Here is a 17,698-nt window from a genome sequence, read left to right as displayed (position 1 = left end):
GATTTCCTTAGTCTCAGAAGGACATTGCCATTGGATTCAGGGCCTCTCCTAATTTAGCAGGACCTCATCTTAGCCTTTTTACATCTCCTAAGAACCTATTTCCAAATGAAGTTCCCTGGGATTCAGGGACTAGCCAAATGGTAATGTCCTGCCCACTCCCCCTGAGCTGGAGTGGCCAAGACACCGGTAAAAGCACCAAGGTAAAACCACAGGGGCCACTTTTCTTGCCCACAGGTTTGATGTGGATGAGGATGTGCCTCCCGAGAAAAAACAGGAGCCCCCTGCTCTAGCACGATCTGTTTCTGGCAGGTAACAGTCACTCCTTAGCTGTGAGAGACGGGCCACTGCAGTGGCATCCCGTTCTTATGCTTGCTCCTGGTACTTCTCTAACTTGGCCAAGTTTACCCCACCTAGGGGGCAGGCCTGTTGTCTCCAGCACTTCTCACATCTGCCTTCTTTGCCAGTGTAAATGGAGGAAGAGCCCACGTGTCTCAAGCAATTCTACTTGGGTGCATACCAAGTGTTCCCAGCCCCTCTGGAAGCCAGGAACCCAGGTGGGTTTCAAAAACTGTCTCTGAACTATGAGCTGGTAACATGGTTTCCCACTGGTCTGACTGGCTGTGTTTGGTAACCTAGGAAGGTCTAGTGGTGCGGTGACAGTGCCAGGTCATCTAAGTTCTGCCTGTCTCACTTTCAGGTTGCTGCCTCCCATGCCCTGGTGGCCTTTCTAAAATGTCAAACCCTCGTCTCTACTTCAAGCCCATCTCACAGCTTCCTCTTAGCAGACACATCTGCTCAAATGCCCATCTAGAAGCCCCTGTACTTTCTAAGAGTGGCCTAGAGTCAACTCCAAGTAGGAGACTGGCGGTACCCTTTCACCCGCCTACAGTCAGTGACTTGAACTTAGTTACAGTGCCAAGAAGACTCAAACAAAGAACAGATGAGGGCAAAGAGGTGGGGAAGATGGGTCTGGGTATCACACTGCAGCAAAGCACCAGACAGAGAATGCTCTTGGGTGTTGACACAGAGGGAAAGAGGAAGCTTCTCTCCCAGAAATTCTCCAGTCTCTCCTTTGGCCCGCAGTTTGAAAACTGAGGAGATCGTCCGTTTGCAGATCACAACCCCCAGCGCAGGACTCCGCCTGGTGGCCCCAAACCTGGAAGCCCTGAGGTATTGAGGCCCCATTGCTGTCCTGCCTCTCTTTGCACCTTTCTCAAGATGACTAGGAGGCAGGAGGCTCAGTCTAGCACTGTGGGGATAACTAGTTGTTAGAAGGTGTGGCCAACCTGCATTCTCTACCAGTCTCTCCATATTTTATTCAACAATAATTATGTAATGAGTATTTGGTTTTTGTCGGGCCAAAGGCCTGGCCCTGAGACCCAGTGGTAACTGGAACTCCCTGGGACAGAACTACTGATTCTGACAAGATCAACTACAGTGCTGACCATAGCATGTCCTCCAATGCCCTCAGAAAGTGACAGGACTGACCAGCCGAACTAGGTGGAGACACTGGGTCTGTGTAGCCCTTTATTAAAACCAAGGTTCTAATTGTCTTGTTTATAAGAGAAGGCATTGGGGTGGGGTTCTTGGGTCTGCCTCCATGGCTTATAATGCCACAGTACCCTGTGCTTAAGATGAGGAGCACAAAGGTCCAAGTTCTTTTCCTGGGAGAAGCAGTGGGGTGGGCAGCCAGGATACAGGCCAGCATGATCCCAGACGAGGGAGCACAGCTCTCTGGTCTCCTGAGCATCAGGTGGAACCTCTGGAAACCAGGCATGGATGACAGTATTACCCAGCACTCCATCATCAATCACCTTTCTTTCTGTTCCTGCCTGAGGACATTTGGAGGTCATTAGATGATGGCAGGAAAGGAGTGTGAGTAGCAGGTGGTGGAATATGTGGACAGGAAAGAACACTGGAACATGAATTGGTAAAGGGCAGATAAGGTGGAGAAGATAAAAGGATACCAGAAATATGGAACCAGGGAAACAGAGGGTATCACAGGGCTGAGAGAACAGAGATTGGAAGTCTGAGGGAGAGACCCACTGGTGGGTGACCCAGAGTATTGCTAAGACTGACTCCTGGACTTGATAACACGGCTCCCTGATGAGGAATTAGGATTAGAAAGTTGAGGGCAGATGCTTGGGCTCCAGTTCTTCTTGTTACTTGTGGAACTTGGAGCACACCGCTCAGGCCTTCTGAGCATCAAGCGGCTCATCTGGAAAATGCGCATGGATGGCAATAGTACCCATGTCTTGAAACTGATGTGGAGAATTAACATGTGGAAAGTTGGAAGAATAGTCTGGCCCCTAGTCGATACCAGTGAGGAGTAATGAGGATTTGTGAGTTGGCCAGCCCATCATTAGCAAATTTTCAGCACCTAAGAGATAAGCAACATCTAAGGATGAGGTAAGCATCAGAGTGTGGGTGGTTGAGGAGTAGTTAAGTCATTTCTTTCCTCTGCAGGCCTTCCCACAAAACCAATAAAGCATCACACTCTGAAGACTTCAACAGAGATTCAGCTTGTGAGGCTAAGTTTAAGAATTGCAACACAGATTTGGAAAGGTAACTCACTGCAGCGAATAGACCTTCCCCAGAATACAAAGCCCATGTGCATGCAACCAAAGGGCTTCCATGGGCCTGGATCCAAAGTCAGCAGCTACTAAAGATCAGCACTATACTATTGCTACCTGTCTGCAGAGGGGAAAGTGGAGGGGAGGAGAGGGAGGGCCTAGAGAGAGCAAAACTGTAGTATTTCCCCAAATATCAAATTGCAGAGGAGCATCAACCCCAGACCAGTCTCTCCCTCTCACAATTCCCCCCCTCCCCCGCTTTTCATTTGGGAGCTCTAGACCCCTAGTGTGGACTGAACCCTGAGAATGAGGGAAGGGGGCCTTAGATGGATGAGGAAGGGAAGTTTTTCTGTCTGCCCTCTCTTGCTCTGGTGAGCATTGGACACTAATGTGGCTACCTCCCCCTGAGTTTCTAGCTCATTTGGTTTCTGTTCATGTTCCTTGCCCATTATATTTGAGTGAAACAGAAATACTTGCTGAAAGAGTCCACTTAGGCTTGGGTTGACTCTGATAGTGCAGTTTAGGGAGCTAAGCAAAAACTCCTGTTCCCAAGTCATGAGACATACGCTCAAGACATCGAAATTACACAAGGTTGCGCCTGATCAAAGTCAACAAATGCTTCTCTTCCAATATCAGATCAGCTGCACAGTTGGATGGTGGCAGCAAGGAACCAGAAGCCCCAGAATCCCCACCAGAAGGTTTGGCTGGTGCAGAGCAAAAAGGGTGAGATTCTAGTGGGAGACAGTTCTCACAGATCGCTGTGACAGACCAGGTTCAAGCAGCCAAACTGCTTGCACTGCTGGGATCGGGACTCCTCTCTCCGGTACTCCCCCGTCCTTTGCTCTTGGATTTTCTGCTTCTTGGATTTACTTCCATTTCAGTCTAGCCACTGCCACACCTCCAACACTGACTCTTGGATTCCTCCAGAGCAATTGCAAGCCACTAACTCCCAGCTAAAGGCCGAGCCCTCAGCAAGGACTGGCCTTGGGTGGAAGCTAAAAGAAACAAACTAACAAATGACATAAAAATAGAAGAATCAGTGCCTTCTTCCTTCATGGCTGAGCTCTGAAGACAAATCTAGGGTCCCTTTGTCTCTTTCTTCCTTTCCAGAAGAGGAAGAAGCCCCTCCATCTCTTGCTTGCCTCACACTCTTCCCTGATCAAATGTTCTGAGAGTCATTGAAAGAAGTAGACAAGTGAAAGAAGCCCTGGCTGAGTCAGGAGCCACTGTTAGCGGGTGATTTGAGGAGTCATCCCCGGAGACAAAGGCTAGTTATACAGATGTTGGCAAAGTAATAGTGCAGTTTCAAACTGTGCTAACAACAGTATGGTTGGTCTGTAGAGAGCTGAAACTGCTGGAGGGCCGGCCCAACACCATGCCCTCCTGAAGTCTACCCAGGAGGATCCTGGGAGGATGCTCTTCTGGCTACTTCCCCAACGCGATTTCTCACTAACTTAACTAGGTGCAGTGGGTGCCTGGAACCAGACATAGTAGGCACCACCTCTAAAATCTGCTTCTGAGCAGGTCTAGGAAAGGCCATTGGGCCACGGACTTGGTTCATTCTGCTGTCTGTGCAGGTGTTAGAAAATCTTCCCAAAATGAACCAGGATACATTTATCCCCACTTTCAACTTCCCAGTGGTCCCCCTCTTCCTTGAAATTAAGTCCAGACCCCTCATAAAACAAATCCATTTTCTTAGAGTGAAACAAAACCTCAAAGTCATTTGCAAAATAGTATGAAGAATCTTCTAGATTTGTAGGATGCTTAGTGTAGTCTGTCACAGTCGTTTTATACTAGTTTTGACTTTGTGTGTACAAGTGTATGTGTGTTCATGTGGATGCTTATGTGTGTGCATGTGTGTTCAGGCCAGAGATCAACCTCTGGCGTTGTTTCTTAGGCGCCATACACCTTGTGATTTGAGATAGGGCCTCATACCAGGACCTGGGCCTTACCAATTAGCAAGCCCCGGGGGTCTGACTGTTTCTTCCTCCACTGTGCTGGGCTCACAAATGCACACCTCTACATCTGGCTTTTTGTTTTGCATATGAGTCCTGGGCATTGAATTGAAGCCAGGTCTTGGGCTTATAAGACAAACTCTTCATCATCATCTAAGCCATCCCTCCCACCCAATTGTTTTTTGTTTGCTTGTTTTTAAGAAAATGGTTTACAATCTTTCCAGACTGTAAGTTGCCCTCCTGGAAAGCACTACCCTCCTTTCCCAGTCATTTGTATGAGATTACTCATTAGTCGAACTTGGTTCTTATAATTGCACAACTAACATAAGCAGGCTTAGGAGCCAACATAAAGGGCTCTGTTCATACGGAAGGCAGGGGCTTATGTAAGTGATGGGTGCACTGTGAGCATCAGTCTGCCAGGGAAGAAGATGGGGCCTAGGTCTGGGAAGCCTAGGTAAGAGAGTGCTATACCAGATCCACTGGGCAGATACAGATGGATTGTACAGATGCTTTTAACGGTGACCATAGATAGGGCTCAGCAGGAGTGGAGAACATGTTAGCAGACGCTATAACCCAAATGTTATTTGAAGTAGCTGGCTATGAACTGAGAATGCTCATGAGACAGATATGATTATCATTCATAATTTATTAACTGACAAAACTGATGACCAAACAAGATCCCAGAGCTTAGAGACATCAAAACTATGGTTTGAGTCTACACTACGCTACCCCAGATAACGGGCTGTTTGGGGATGAAAGTGAGTCTTACTCCCCCAAGCATCTACGTGAGCAGCTCTTCATTGCCCAGCATCTGCTAGGGCCATAGAGTTGTGACCTCAGACTAACTTTGCTCCTCTTCCACAGGCTGAACTCAGCTGCTGGCTTCACTCCTTTTCTAGGTCCCAGTGACTGTGCAGCCAGCACCCCAGGAACTGACCCTGCTGTAACACAGAGTCCTCCCAGCTTTCTCAGTTCCAGTAGCCAAGGATCCCCTCATCTTCAGACCTTTGCCCCATCAAATAGTCATAGCTGAACCAAAAGCCTGCTAGGGGGCTGACCCAGAACTGCGTCCCCAACATTGAAAGCACTACAAGAGGGACATATGATGAGTTTGTTGGCCCAGAAATTTCAGCACCAACCTACATGAACCCACTTGGGGTAGTGGTGGAGATTTGTGGAAAAGGGGGCTGAGCAGCCACTCTCGGTGAACCCCTCCTATATAGACTGTAGTCTGCCCCAACCAGCTGGATTGTGGGAAAGAAATCTCAGGGAGAGACAGGCAGGCAGCACTAGGAAGGGCAGTGACCGGCGGAATCAAAGACAGCACAGTCTTTACTGACAAACTCAGTCCTTCCCTTGCCCCTGAGAAGGCACCTGGAAAAGGGGAAGCCATGGGCCCAGTCTCCTCATTCTGAGCCTTAGCAGACTTTTGTGCTTTCTTCCCTCAGGTCTGGCGCCATGATAATTTCTTTTCTGAATGACAAGAAGAGCAACAGTGCAGCAGACACCAAGGGGTAAGGCATTAGCAGGCAGTGCTAGAAACCCAGAGGCTTGGGTAGCTATCAGGCTTTGGCTAGGAAGATGAAGCCAACTATGTCTGTGAGCTGGTCTGAAATATAGGAAGAAACAGAAGATCCAGCTGGAACTTTTTGGCCTGTCTGTGCCAGGAAGCCTTCCGTTACATACCATTGCTTGCAATGAAGCACTCTCTAGTCCAGTGAGGTCACTTTCCTTCCGTTGTTGGTGTGGCACGTGGGCCACAGACAATGAAGATGTGCTTCTGCTTTCAATGAGCTCTCATTGACTAACAAATCAGTGTGACAGAGGAGGGGTCTTTGGGATAGCTTAGTGGAGAGTGGAAACCGACAGCCTCTCGAGCAATGAGAATAGAACCAGGGAGATAGAAGTAGAAGTAGACACAGTTTATTAAGAAAGAGAAGAGAAGTAGGGAGCTGAGGGGATTGTTCAGCTAGCAAGGTGCTTATACTGTAAGCACTAAGACCTGTATTCCACCTCCAGAACTCACACAAAACACTTGGCATCCCAGCATCGGGGAAGTGCAGACAGGAGACTCTCTGGGTCTTGCTGGTCTTGCCTAATTGGTGGGCTCCAGGCCAGTGAGAGACCCTGTCTCAAAGGAGGTGATGCTGTAACTAAGGAGTAACACCTGGGGTGGTCCTCTAACCTCCAGATGTGCAGGTACACATGCAAACACACACATGCACACACACGCACACACACATCTGTGTATATATGTCTGTGTGTGCACATATAGAGAAAAGAGAATGAAAGTGGATCAGATCTAGAAATGTTCTGAAGCCCAAAAGCCTTGGACAAGGAGAATCTTGATCCTTTATGGGTCATTTACATAGGCCCACACACTCACACATTTGAATCATGAAATTTTTCTCACTCATCCTATTACATGCAGCCTGCGATATATGTGTGGAGAGGTCCCGTCTTCTCACAGTGCTTTCTTTGCTATGCTAATCTCGATGCCTCTTTCTCCATGATCCATTCTCCTGCCACAGCCTTTTATTCTGTTTCCATGGAACCTTTCAGATTTATGCCTAGTTTGTATGAAAAGCAAAGGCTTGAAACCCAGGTCCCTCCCCATGTCTTCTGGAAGAACAGTGCTCTGAAGATAACTAGAGATGCTTGCTAAAGGGATTGTGGGGGTGGTGGCAGTAGCTCCAGAGCACAAAGAGAATCAAGCCTAGAAAGAAGGGGACAGCTGAAGCTACAGAACTGTGACGGAAATGTGCCTAGCATGTTCCAAAGCATAGAGTAGCTGGTGACTAATGAGAACAGGGCCTTGTTTCGTTTAATAACAAGACTTTACCAATCAGGTTTTAATCCAAAGAGACTACTGTGGCTTATGGACTTAAAGGTGAATGGGTGTTTAGATTTTCACAGTACACTACAGTTATCTTTTTACTCTAAAGTGGTGTGGACAATGTCCCCTGAAGTCACAAGCCTTGTCATATAATGTTGCTTCTCTTAGATTGCACTGACAATAGCACTCACTGAAAATATTAGCTGATGACAGTCACAATATGTTGTCTTTATATGCTGTAAGTTGTTCTGATAACTGTGAGATGGGGAAATGGGGAAGCAAACAGAAAGGTTGTGACTTATCCAAAACCAATTGTAGAGTTCGGTTCCAAGCGGTACATTTCTTTGCTCTTTACCAGTTTGAAAAATCAATGCAAAAGCTCCTAACTCTGGCTGTGCTTAAGAATCTCTTAGGGTTTTTCCATTTAAAAATTTAAATTTTTTTTTGTGTATGGGTGTTTTGCCTGCATGCATGTTTGCACACCACCTGCATGCAGTATCAGTGGACGTTAGAAGAAGGCAGTGGGTCCCCAGAGACAGATGATTTGAACTGCATGTGGGTGCTGGCAATTGAAGAAGAGCAGACAGTGCTCTTACTTGCTCTTCCAGCCCCTCGCCTGGGAAAGTGTTAATAACAAAACACTCTCTGAGATTTTTGTTTAATTTTCTGAGTGTATGTCTCCAGTATTTTTCTTAAGCTCACCAATTTCCTCTCTTCTCCAGTATACACTGAGAACCAATCTAAGGGTAACAGTTCTTTTGTTTGGTTTTGGTTTTTTGAGACAGGGTTTTTCTCTACCTATGGAGCCTGTCCTGGAACTTGCGCTGTAGACCAGGCTGGCCTCGAACTCACAAAGATCCGCCTGCCTCTGCCTCCCAAGTGCTGGGATTAAAGGCATGCACCACCATGCCTTTAATTACTAGGATAGCAATTTTTAATCAGAGGTTTGCTCTGCCTACCCCCTACCTTCCTGCGTGGTCTCATAATAAGCCGAGTTATTTTTGGATGTCACAGCCAAGAGTGGGTTCTAAAGGATAGAAATCTGGGCGCTGCTAAACAAGTGAAAATGGTGCCTGATTCTTTTCAGCACACACACACTAGCTTTATCCAGTCTACAATGTTCATTGTATTAAGGTTGACAAGCCTTCCTCTATTACCATCTCTTCGGGGACACACACTGAAAATGTCAAAGTGAACCATAGGTACAATCAGACTGCCACGAACATGCACCGCGGGTACAGAACGTGTGCGCCTGTTCCTATTCTAATTAGACTGTCGCATCCTTCAACTGCGCAGGTCTACAATTTGGTGCTCTGCCTGCGGCTATGCGCATGCGCTTGATGCGCTGGGCGTCGGTGTTTAGGCCAGAGCTTGGGTGTGAATTCGCCTACTCGCGCAGCCATTTCCTGCAGCCGCGAGCTAGCTGGGGAATGAGACAGCAGGAAAGGCGAAATGGCTGCTCCGGAGACTAGCGTCTACAGGATTTCTCCTGCGGCAGTTCCTGCGCCAGCCACAAGATGGCGCTGGAGGATCACAAATGATCCTGGTTGTCCATTGCCCATCCCATCCCCCACACACACAGATCTCTGCGTGGCAGGGGGAGGGGTGCGGTTGGCTACAGTGGCCAATTTGTGGATGGCCTCACCTGGGCTGTTTGCAGGGGTTACTACAGTACCGGCTGGACCTCAAGGTCATTCATGACTGACCTCTCTCTCCTGGACAGGGACTCTACTGTGTAATTTCACAGTTCCCTGTATATTTGATAAACAAACTGATTGAGGAGCATGAGGTCAGGACCAGCCACGGGGCAAAACTTTGCCCAGGTCATAGAGTTAATTTAACTGTCAGAGGCTAGAGGGATTTTGCCCAGTGTTCATTTGATTGTGCATAGAGGGCTGAGAACTTGGATTCTGAAGCTTTGATTTAACTCTCTGGGACTTTTGGGCGTGCTGCTCAGCTCTTACAGGAACAATAACGGAAATAGCTCCTACTATATAGACTTTAAAGAGTTAAATGGGTTTACATATGTAAAGCACACAGGACATTTGGGGGGGTCACAAATACTATCAAATACTCATTTTATAAAGCCGTCAAGCTAAATGAAGTAGTTGTAGAGAAACTATCCGAGGATACTCCAGAGAGCTCGCCTCACTTTCCCACTGCCAGTTTATTTTATCCATTTATTTGGTCATTTAATAACACACTGCCTTGCCTTTTTCCTTCTAGCCTGAGTTGTTTATAGTTTGCATCCTACATGAGAGGGTCTCACTGCTAGCAAGTGTTGCCAAGCAGTGAGTTACACTGTGGAAGCAGGCATATGTAGAGAGTGACGCTGTCTTCCATGCAGAGTGTAGCTAGGTCAGGAGTTGGCAGTGGCTGCCTTAAGCCACCAGATTCTGTGCTGGCTTCAAAGGCTTTCAAAGGCCTCCTTTGCTGCTATTTTCTCTCGGCCCAACAGACTTGCAAGCAGCTCAGCAGGAAACTAAGACACCCCCTCCCGGATGCTATATTGCACAGAAGGGCCTCCTGGGCGTGTCTGGCTGCTTGCTCTTTTTCATGACCTATAAAGTTTACAGCTCCTGAAGTTGCAGTGGCTTAGCGTTGGAGAGTCTTTGTTCTGTTGGCTGATTTGGCCAGGACAACCTATGTTTCTACTACTGCTTCTTCCCGATAGAGCTGGGCATGACAGTTGCTTTCTTTTCGCTGCAGAGGGGTTTTAGCTTCTCCTCACCAGAGGCTGAAAATCATGGCTACCACTCATTCTTTTTGTTATAGCAGCTTAGAGCCCTGCCTGCTATGGGCTTGATGTGCACAGATGCATTCCAGGGATAGTGGTCATGTTTTTCTCTTGTGGGAGGGTGGAATTAGGAGAGACTCAGGAGGGAATGCTGGGGTACCAGGGACCCAGTCTCAGTGCTTGGAGACAAGGGAGGGTGGGAGGAGGGGGAACATCATCTAAGGGCATCTGCTGCCTTTCCTGTGGCCCCTGCCATGTAGTGTGCAGAGCGGGTGCTTCAGGGATAACATTACTGTGTTTGTGACACATGGGGCAATCCCTTTTAGTGACAAGGGAGCAGCAGTACCTGGCTCCTCTCTTTAGATGAGAGTATCCCATCCTATGGCCATGGGAGATGCCAGTAGAGTGCGGTGGAACAGTCCCCTGGGACTCTCTCTCTATGATACTTGTTCTTTCTCAGCCCCTCAGCTGATGGGGAGATGAACATGGCTCCCATGACCATCCAGGCCTGTCAGGAGACATATGGTACTACAGAAGGCGGCCAGGGAGACCCAGATGTGGCCCCTCAACAGCCTGCAGATCCCAGCACCCCGGAGCTGGGGAACAACTCTAGTGCACTCGGTCAGCTCGTCCCATCTGAGGCCCGTACCAGCAGGTAAGATCTTACCCTGGCCTTCTGATGCCTGTGGCCAAGGTGAGTGTGATGGCCACGTGGTAGGAGGGAACTGCTTCTCTCAGTCCAGCCCATTGTGTGACACACTGGCCCAGCCACTGCCTGGCTTCTTTTCTCAGGCAGCACTGACAACTTCCTGGGATTAGGAAGCTGGGATGGGGCTGTGATCACTGCAAGGCCAGGCTCTCAAGAATGCTCTTCGCCTGCCAGCCCACACATCTCTGGGCATGCGCGCAAACCATTACATGCAGAGTCCTTGTGCTGCTTGGTGATTTCTAGGGTGCAAACAAAAGTGTTAGGCAGTCATGAGGAGCAAAGCAAAGGATTCCTCAGAGAAGACAGAGATACTGAGAAGAGTTAAGACTCTTGGAACTAGGGAGACAGGAGAAGGTACAGTTGAGCAAGGACCTTGATTAAACAACTTCGTACTTAGCCGGGCGGTGGTGGCGCACGCCTTTAATCCCAGCACTTGGGAGGCAGAGGCAGGTGGATCTCTGTGAGTTCGAGACCAGTCTGGTCTACAAGAGCTAGTTCCAGGACAGGCTCCAAAACCACAGAGAAACCCTGTCTCAAAAAACCAAAAAAGAAAAAAAAAAAAAACAACTTCGTACTTAATGCCAAATCATGTGGCTTCCTTCAGTGAGATAAAACCTGGAGCCTACTATTCAGAACAGCCAAGGGATTGAGGCAACCTCGGTCTCCAGCTCCAGAGAAGTGGATAAAGAACATGCTTTCCATGTGCACAGTGGAATTCTTTTTAGCCATAAAAAAAGTTACATCACTTGCAGGAAAAGGGGTGTAACTGGAGGTCATCATATTAAGCCGGTCCCAGAAAGATAAATAATCATGTTTTCTCTCTTTTATGGTTCCTAGATTGTTTTAAAAAAAAAAAGAAAAGAAAGAAAAGGTACACAAAATCAATGGCATGAAATAGAAAGGAAACCGGCGAAATGTGCTCAGTATACAAAATGCTTTAAATTTTAAATTTAAATTTTTTTTAAAAAAATTGTCCTTCTGTGACACAGTACCAGGTACAATGAAGAAACAACAGAAAATTTTAAAGTAAGCTTTAAAAAGCGCAACCTACAGATGCAGGAGAAGGTGATTGGTCCTGTTGTCCTTTCCTTTGGTGATGGATGGGCATTTCTTTCCAGGAAGCTTGAGGTTGGAGCTGGGTTTGAAGGCTAAGGAGAATTTCCCCCAATAGACATGCTGGAGAAGGCATTCCAGGTTGAGGAAACCAGAGGCAAAGGGTAGGGGAGACTACAAGGAATGAAAACTAATTGGTGGCCTGCCAAGAAGCATTGGGAGGGGCTAGGCAATCAATTGCTCCCAAGGAGCCAGAGGGCCAACCAACTTGGTTTCATGTAGGAGATAAGTTGCGTGGGGTGTCAGGTCAGGGAGATGCACAGCACACAAGGCAGGAGACCCATGTGGAGGTTGCGGCTCAGGCTGCAGGTGAGCTGCGAGGCTGCAGGTGATGCTGACTTTAATTAAAAGCAATGGTGCTAGAAAGGCAGTGCCCAGATTTCTGTTTGCGATGACAGGGTGGATGCGGAAACTCAAGGAGTTACTGTGCAGATGCGATGTTCAGGTCATTGGTCTTGCTGACTTTGAAGTGCCTGTAGGGGCTCCAGGTGACAGGTCAGCCCAGTAGGCTGGAGTAGAGTAAAGATGTGACCTCTGTCTAGAGTGTCGAGATTTGTGAGCTTATAGATTACATGTGAAGGGAGTGTTCGAGAACAGGTCTGTTGTTTTTCCACAAAATTCCCAGTTGTCTGGATAGCTGTCGCTATCAGCTTGATGGGAAAATCCATGTGGTTCAGGGATATAAAGGGAGCCTGCCCTTTGGTTCCAAACTTGTAGGCTCCCAACCTTCATCGGTAGGTGTTTCTCTCCATTTCTATTTTCTTTTTGACTCGAAATGAGAAAAACAGAGGTACTAATTGAGTGTCCTCTCTTCTAAAGTCCTAAGCAAGGACATGAAATGGAAAAAAAGTTCCATTAATTGCTTTTCTCCTTGCGGTGGCCACCTGCAAGGAGCAGTTTCCCAATAGGAGAATTGATTTGGACTCCCAGCTTGAGGGAAACGGTCCGGTATGGTCAGAAGGCACCAGAGCATGGGACAGCAGCTCACACTGCGCGCGCATTCAGGAAGCCAAGCTGAATGCCGCTCAGCTCTGCTCCTCCTTTTGACTGTTTTATTTGGTTCATGCTGCCACCCCCATTCAAGGAGAACCTTCCTTCCTTGAGTCAATGTCTCTAGGAACACCCCCCCCCCCATATATCTCCCAGAGGAATGCTTTCTAGATGATTTTAAACCCATCAAGTGGCAGTCAAGATTAACCATCACAACGGTAAAAATCAGAGAGACAGGAAGCCATTTAGGCCAGAAATTTGAAGGAAAATACTGGAGGGCCTGGGGAAATGAAGATGATTTGGGTGTGGTACCAAGAAGTAAATGTTTGGATAAATGGAAGGATTAGTAAAGACTGAAGCCATGGAAACCAAACCTTTTCCTCTGATTGCCACTTTGATACTGCCTGCTTTCTGAGAGTTAGGTGTCTGCTTGACTCTTGAGATAGGTTACCCAATGCCCTTGGGAAGTGATAGCCAGACCCCAGAGACTCAGCAAGGTCAGGCGTCTGCTCCTCTTGGCTTAATACACACACACATATGTATACATAACATATACATAATATATACTTTCTCAGCACTCCGGCGGTCTGTGAAAATGTGACCCCCAAGATATGTGAGGCCTGGCAGGAGACACCTGAGGTCCTACAAGGTGGCCAAGGGGACCAAGCTGTGTCTAGTCAAGAACTTGCAGATCCCAGCACTCCAGAGCCACAGAGCAGCCCCAGCGGACCCGAGCAGCAAATGAAACTGGATAATACCAAGTAAGAGCCTGCACTGGCCACCTGCACCCACGGCACAGGCCTGAGGGGTTAGAGAGCAACAGGAAGCCAAGTGAGCGAGGAAGAGTCACGCATCATATGTCAGAACAGGGCTGCAGTGCAGCAGCTACTGAAGCCTGAAAATGTGGGCTTGGGGGAGTTTTGCATTCATGGGGTTGTAAAGTCTCAGAAAGATAGAACCTGGTGTGGTTGAAATGTATTGCCGTAATTAAAGGCTGCCACCCCCACCAAGATGGTCAGAGTGGGAGCTTTCTGACGCCTGGCCTCAGATAAGCAGGACCTGGCTACACCAAGGGTGCTTATACAATATTTTTTCTCATTGGAAAACAAAAAACAAACAAACAAAAAAAAAAACCTCTTTATTTTCCGAAGTCTAGTATGACTGTTCTCTATTTTTCCTGGCTGTCCTGGCTATTCTGCCCTCCGACTTGATTCTGACCCACTGTCTTGTTCTCACCTTTGCTTCCCGGGTCTCTCAGTTCCAAGAGTCTTAACAGGAATTAGGATACAATCAGAGGCCAGAGCCTGCACTGTTAATCGCCAAGGTGTGCATACTGTTTTTCTGTTTGTTATCAGCTTAGGAAAAAACCTGTGCTAGGGCCGAGAGAGTCAGGCAAAGTTGTTAACAGGGACGGCCGGTAGCAGCTGGGAGAGAAGAGGAAAGAGGGCCTGAAAGAAGGGCCCTGTGGCTGATGGGAATAGAGGAAGGTGACCAGAGGCAGGCCTTGTAGGTTAGGGAGAGGAGTCATTGGAAAGGATGAAGAACTTTGGAGACCTCTTGCTGTTTACATTGCAGATACTGGGAAGTCTCCTTTATTTCTTTTTATTTTGTCTCTTTACTGCTGGCATCCTTTGTATGTGTGTGTGTGTGTGTGTGCGTGCGCGTGTGTGTGTCTGTGTGTGCATGTGTGTTAAGTGTATGCAGACATGCTTACCCATCTATGGGTATGTGGAGGCCAGAGGATGAGCCCAGGTGTGTTTATCTCTCTCCACTTTATTAATGTTTTGCATGGGTATGCGTGGTGTGTGTGTGTGGTGTGTGCATGTGTTTGCATGTGCACATACAAGGTGGGTCAGATGCATGTATGTGGGTCTAAATTGGCATCAGTTATCTTTGATAATTCTTTTTATTGAGACAGGGTCTCTTGTTGTACCTGCAGCTTGCCAATTCCTGTTAGTATAGCTAACCACCTTGCCCCAGGGATCCCCTATTTCCATGTCCCCAGTGTTGGGGTCATAGGTGACTGCCACATTGCCTATATTTTTTGTGTATTTATTTATCACATTTTATTCTCCCCAGCCTCTCTACTTTATTTTTTGAGACAGGGTCTCTCATAACTCCTGGACCTTACTGTTTCGGTATGAATGGTCCTAACATGAATTCGAATGCACAGTGGCAAGAGTCTAGAGCCTGCACTGTTAATCACTGTGCTATGCATGCTGAGTCAGTAAGGGCTGTCCAAAGAAAGGCCTCGAGAGCTACCTAGGTGCTGACATCCAGGCCCGGGGCCATGTGCTGCAGCCAAGGTGACAGGCATCTTGCAGAATGAGGTGCATCTGACCTACCTTCCCACTAATGCATGAGTCCAACTCTCTTCCCATGGCCTGCAGTTCTCCAGGGAGTTTGATGTGGGGCGAGGGAGTTAATCCTACAGAAAAAAATGTCTTTTCTGGTTTACGAACTAGCACACTATACTGTTTGCCCTGGCTGCTCCCTCCTGGCTGCCTGATGGATACGTTACTGATGCCAAGGTTCTAGGTTATAGTCCAGAAATCACAGTAGAGATTGAAAGAAGTTTCACTCTGAATCATTTTGATTTAGGCAGTGTTTCTCCCCATCCTACCTGGGTTTTCTCGTCTACATAGAGAGAGGCTCTACTCACTAATCTCTGAGAAACATTCAAGAGCAATAATAAGATTTGTGCTACTGTTACCCAAACACTGGCATGCTTTCAAAGGCCTTGAAGTAGCAAACTTGAGGTTAGTCCATAAAGCACTTTTAACTCAGAAAGTAGAGCCAAGCTCACTCTTTTCTCCATTTCTACCAGGCTGCAGAGCCCTTCAAGCTTCACGGTCACTGTTAATGTTGCTGCCGCTTCTGAAGAGCTGCGTATGCCAACTGCCTCAAGTGAGCTGGACTTCAGCTCAACTACGTAAGAAGGGCAACTAAGCTGTGATGTTCTTATTCATGGAGGTTCCCCATAACCTCCTTGCAAGTAAAGGATGTCACTTTTGTTCTGTGTTGCTTTCTCTATGATGTCTCCTCCAACTCCTGGCATCCCAGTAGCAAATGGGCAGATACAATACAGTTCTTAGTTGCACAAGTATAAACCTTATACTTCCCAAGCGTACTGGTAGGATTGGACATGGTCCTGTAGCATGCTTTCCTTCTCTGCATCTCAACAAGAAGCTACTTATAGGACACTAGGAGATGCAGCTGGTGGCAAGGCTTTGCCATCTGCAGGGCCTTGCTAGTATCCCTGAGGGACATGCCTGGGAAGACCCATGAAAGCCCGGGAAGCCAGGTCTGTCTGTCTGTCTGTCTGTCTGTCTGTCTGTCTCTCTCTCTCTCTCTCTCTCTCTCTCCCTCCCCCACTCTTTCACCTTTTAGTCTACAAGAAGGGATGCCAGACTAGGTATCCTGCTGAATAAGAGGTATGTGCTGAGATACCAAAACAGTTCTCTGCTGATATCAGGCCAGGGGTCAGGAGCATGGAATTGCAGGTCAACAATGGGACTACACTGAACCATGATAAAGCAGAACTAGTTTCCAAAGCTTGGAAGGCTTCCCAAAAGCAGAGAGTGAGGTGACTTGTAGGTCCCCGGAACATGATTGATAAGGAAATACGAAGTAGCGGGTCAATGCTGCAGGTAAGGTGCTGAGTGGAAAGAACCAGCCATCTGTCGCTCAGCCACTGACAACATTCTGATTGTAGGTGGAATGTGGAAGGAGACTCAGCCACAGAAGAGGTAGAGGAAAGCGGAGGGCCGGCAACACCCAAGTCTGGGAGAGGGCTGGGGGCTCGAGCTTCCATGGAAGAGGGTGTGCTACCATTGGTTCAGGGAGCCATCTTTTACATCTCTCAAACTATACACAAAATGAACCCAGGGGCTAAGATTTGAGGCCATGTGTCCAGTGGCATCAACAGCCTGGCATCTCTGTCTGTGGCTACCCTTGCAGCCTGGCTTGTGGAGCCCACTAGCCCCTCTACCCTTCTCGTGAGCTTCTGCATTTCCATCAAACTGGGCAGGGGCACTGACCCTCCTCTTTGGGCCAGGCCCAGTCCCCTGGAATCTTCTAGTACACATCCTATTCTGATATGCTCCTTCTACAGCAAAGGGATTCTCTTCGTGAAGGAGTACATGGATGCTACTGAAGTGGCTTCTGGAAAGCCAGTGTTTTCGCACTATGGCAGGTAAGAACAAGCATCAGCTGCTTTGTCATAGCCTGTACCAGGCCCAATGCTGCCTTCATTCCTGCATCCCATTCCTTCATTCAGGACTCAGTGGAGAGTAGCTACTGGGTAATCCAGTGAGTGAAGGCGTACTGCAGATGCCTCCTAATGCATGATTTATGGGTTTGCAGGTTTTATGTGTAGTTAGGTGACGGAAAATCATTGTTAGCCTCCATGCTCTTTCATGATCCCCTTGTCTGCTCGCTTTCTGATCTGATGCCATGCAGGAAGGTACTTCCTCTTTTCAGTGTGACACCACCCACCCACCTCTCTAACCAGCACGGTTGATCCCTTGTCAACCCAATACACAAGCCTAACCCTATTAAGCCGTAACCTTGCCTTTCTTATCCATCCTCTGGATCACATGTTAATATCTACATTATATTAAAAACATCCTAGAATTTAAAAGTCCCAGTCTTTAAAAATTCAGTCTTTTTAAACACCCAGTCTCTTCTAAAACTGAAACTTTTAAAAAATCCAATGTCTCAATCTTGGGTGCCTATAAAATAAATAAATGTATATATTACTTCAAGAAGGAAGAACCAGGGCAC

The 17,698-nt window shown here is 47.6% G+C and overlaps 1 protein-coding gene across 5 annotated transcripts in view; it reads left to right on the top strand.

The window, feature by feature from the left end:
• Znf185 (zinc finger protein 185 with LIM domain) overlaps positions 1-17,698 on the top strand; it is a 55,724-nt gene that overhangs the window by 21,783 nt on the left and 16,243 nt on the right. For 3 of the 5 annotated variants that reach the window (XM_057760545.1, XM_057760547.1, XM_057760544.1), the window contains 9 exons: positions 235-309; positions 465-554; positions 1,084-1,170; positions 2,467-2,565; positions 3,210-3,296; positions 10,562-10,756; positions 13,489-13,674; positions 15,741-15,845; positions 17,028-17,108. In XM_057760545.1, coding sequence (XP_057616528.1) covers positions 235-309; positions 465-554; positions 1,084-1,170; positions 2,467-2,565; positions 3,210-3,296; positions 10,562-10,756; positions 13,489-13,674; positions 15,741-15,845; positions 17,028-17,108 — 1,005 coding nt within the window. The remainder of the gene's footprint in view (positions 1-234; positions 310-464; positions 555-1,083; positions 1,171-2,466; positions 2,566-3,209; positions 3,297-10,561; positions 10,757-13,488; positions 13,675-15,740; positions 15,846-17,027; positions 17,109-17,698) is intronic. The other 2 variants (XM_057760549.1, XM_057760548.1) reach the window with 2 other exon arrangements.

The sequence above is a fragment of the Chionomys nivalis genome, chromosome X (genome assembly GCF_950005125.1).
Source record: "Chionomys nivalis chromosome X, mChiNiv1.1, whole genome shotgun sequence".
Lineage (NCBI taxonomy): Eukaryota > Metazoa > Chordata > Mammalia > Rodentia > Cricetidae > Chionomys > Chionomys nivalis.
Note: the sequence above shows the minus strand (reverse complement) of the source record. Positions and strands in the feature narration are given on the sequence as shown.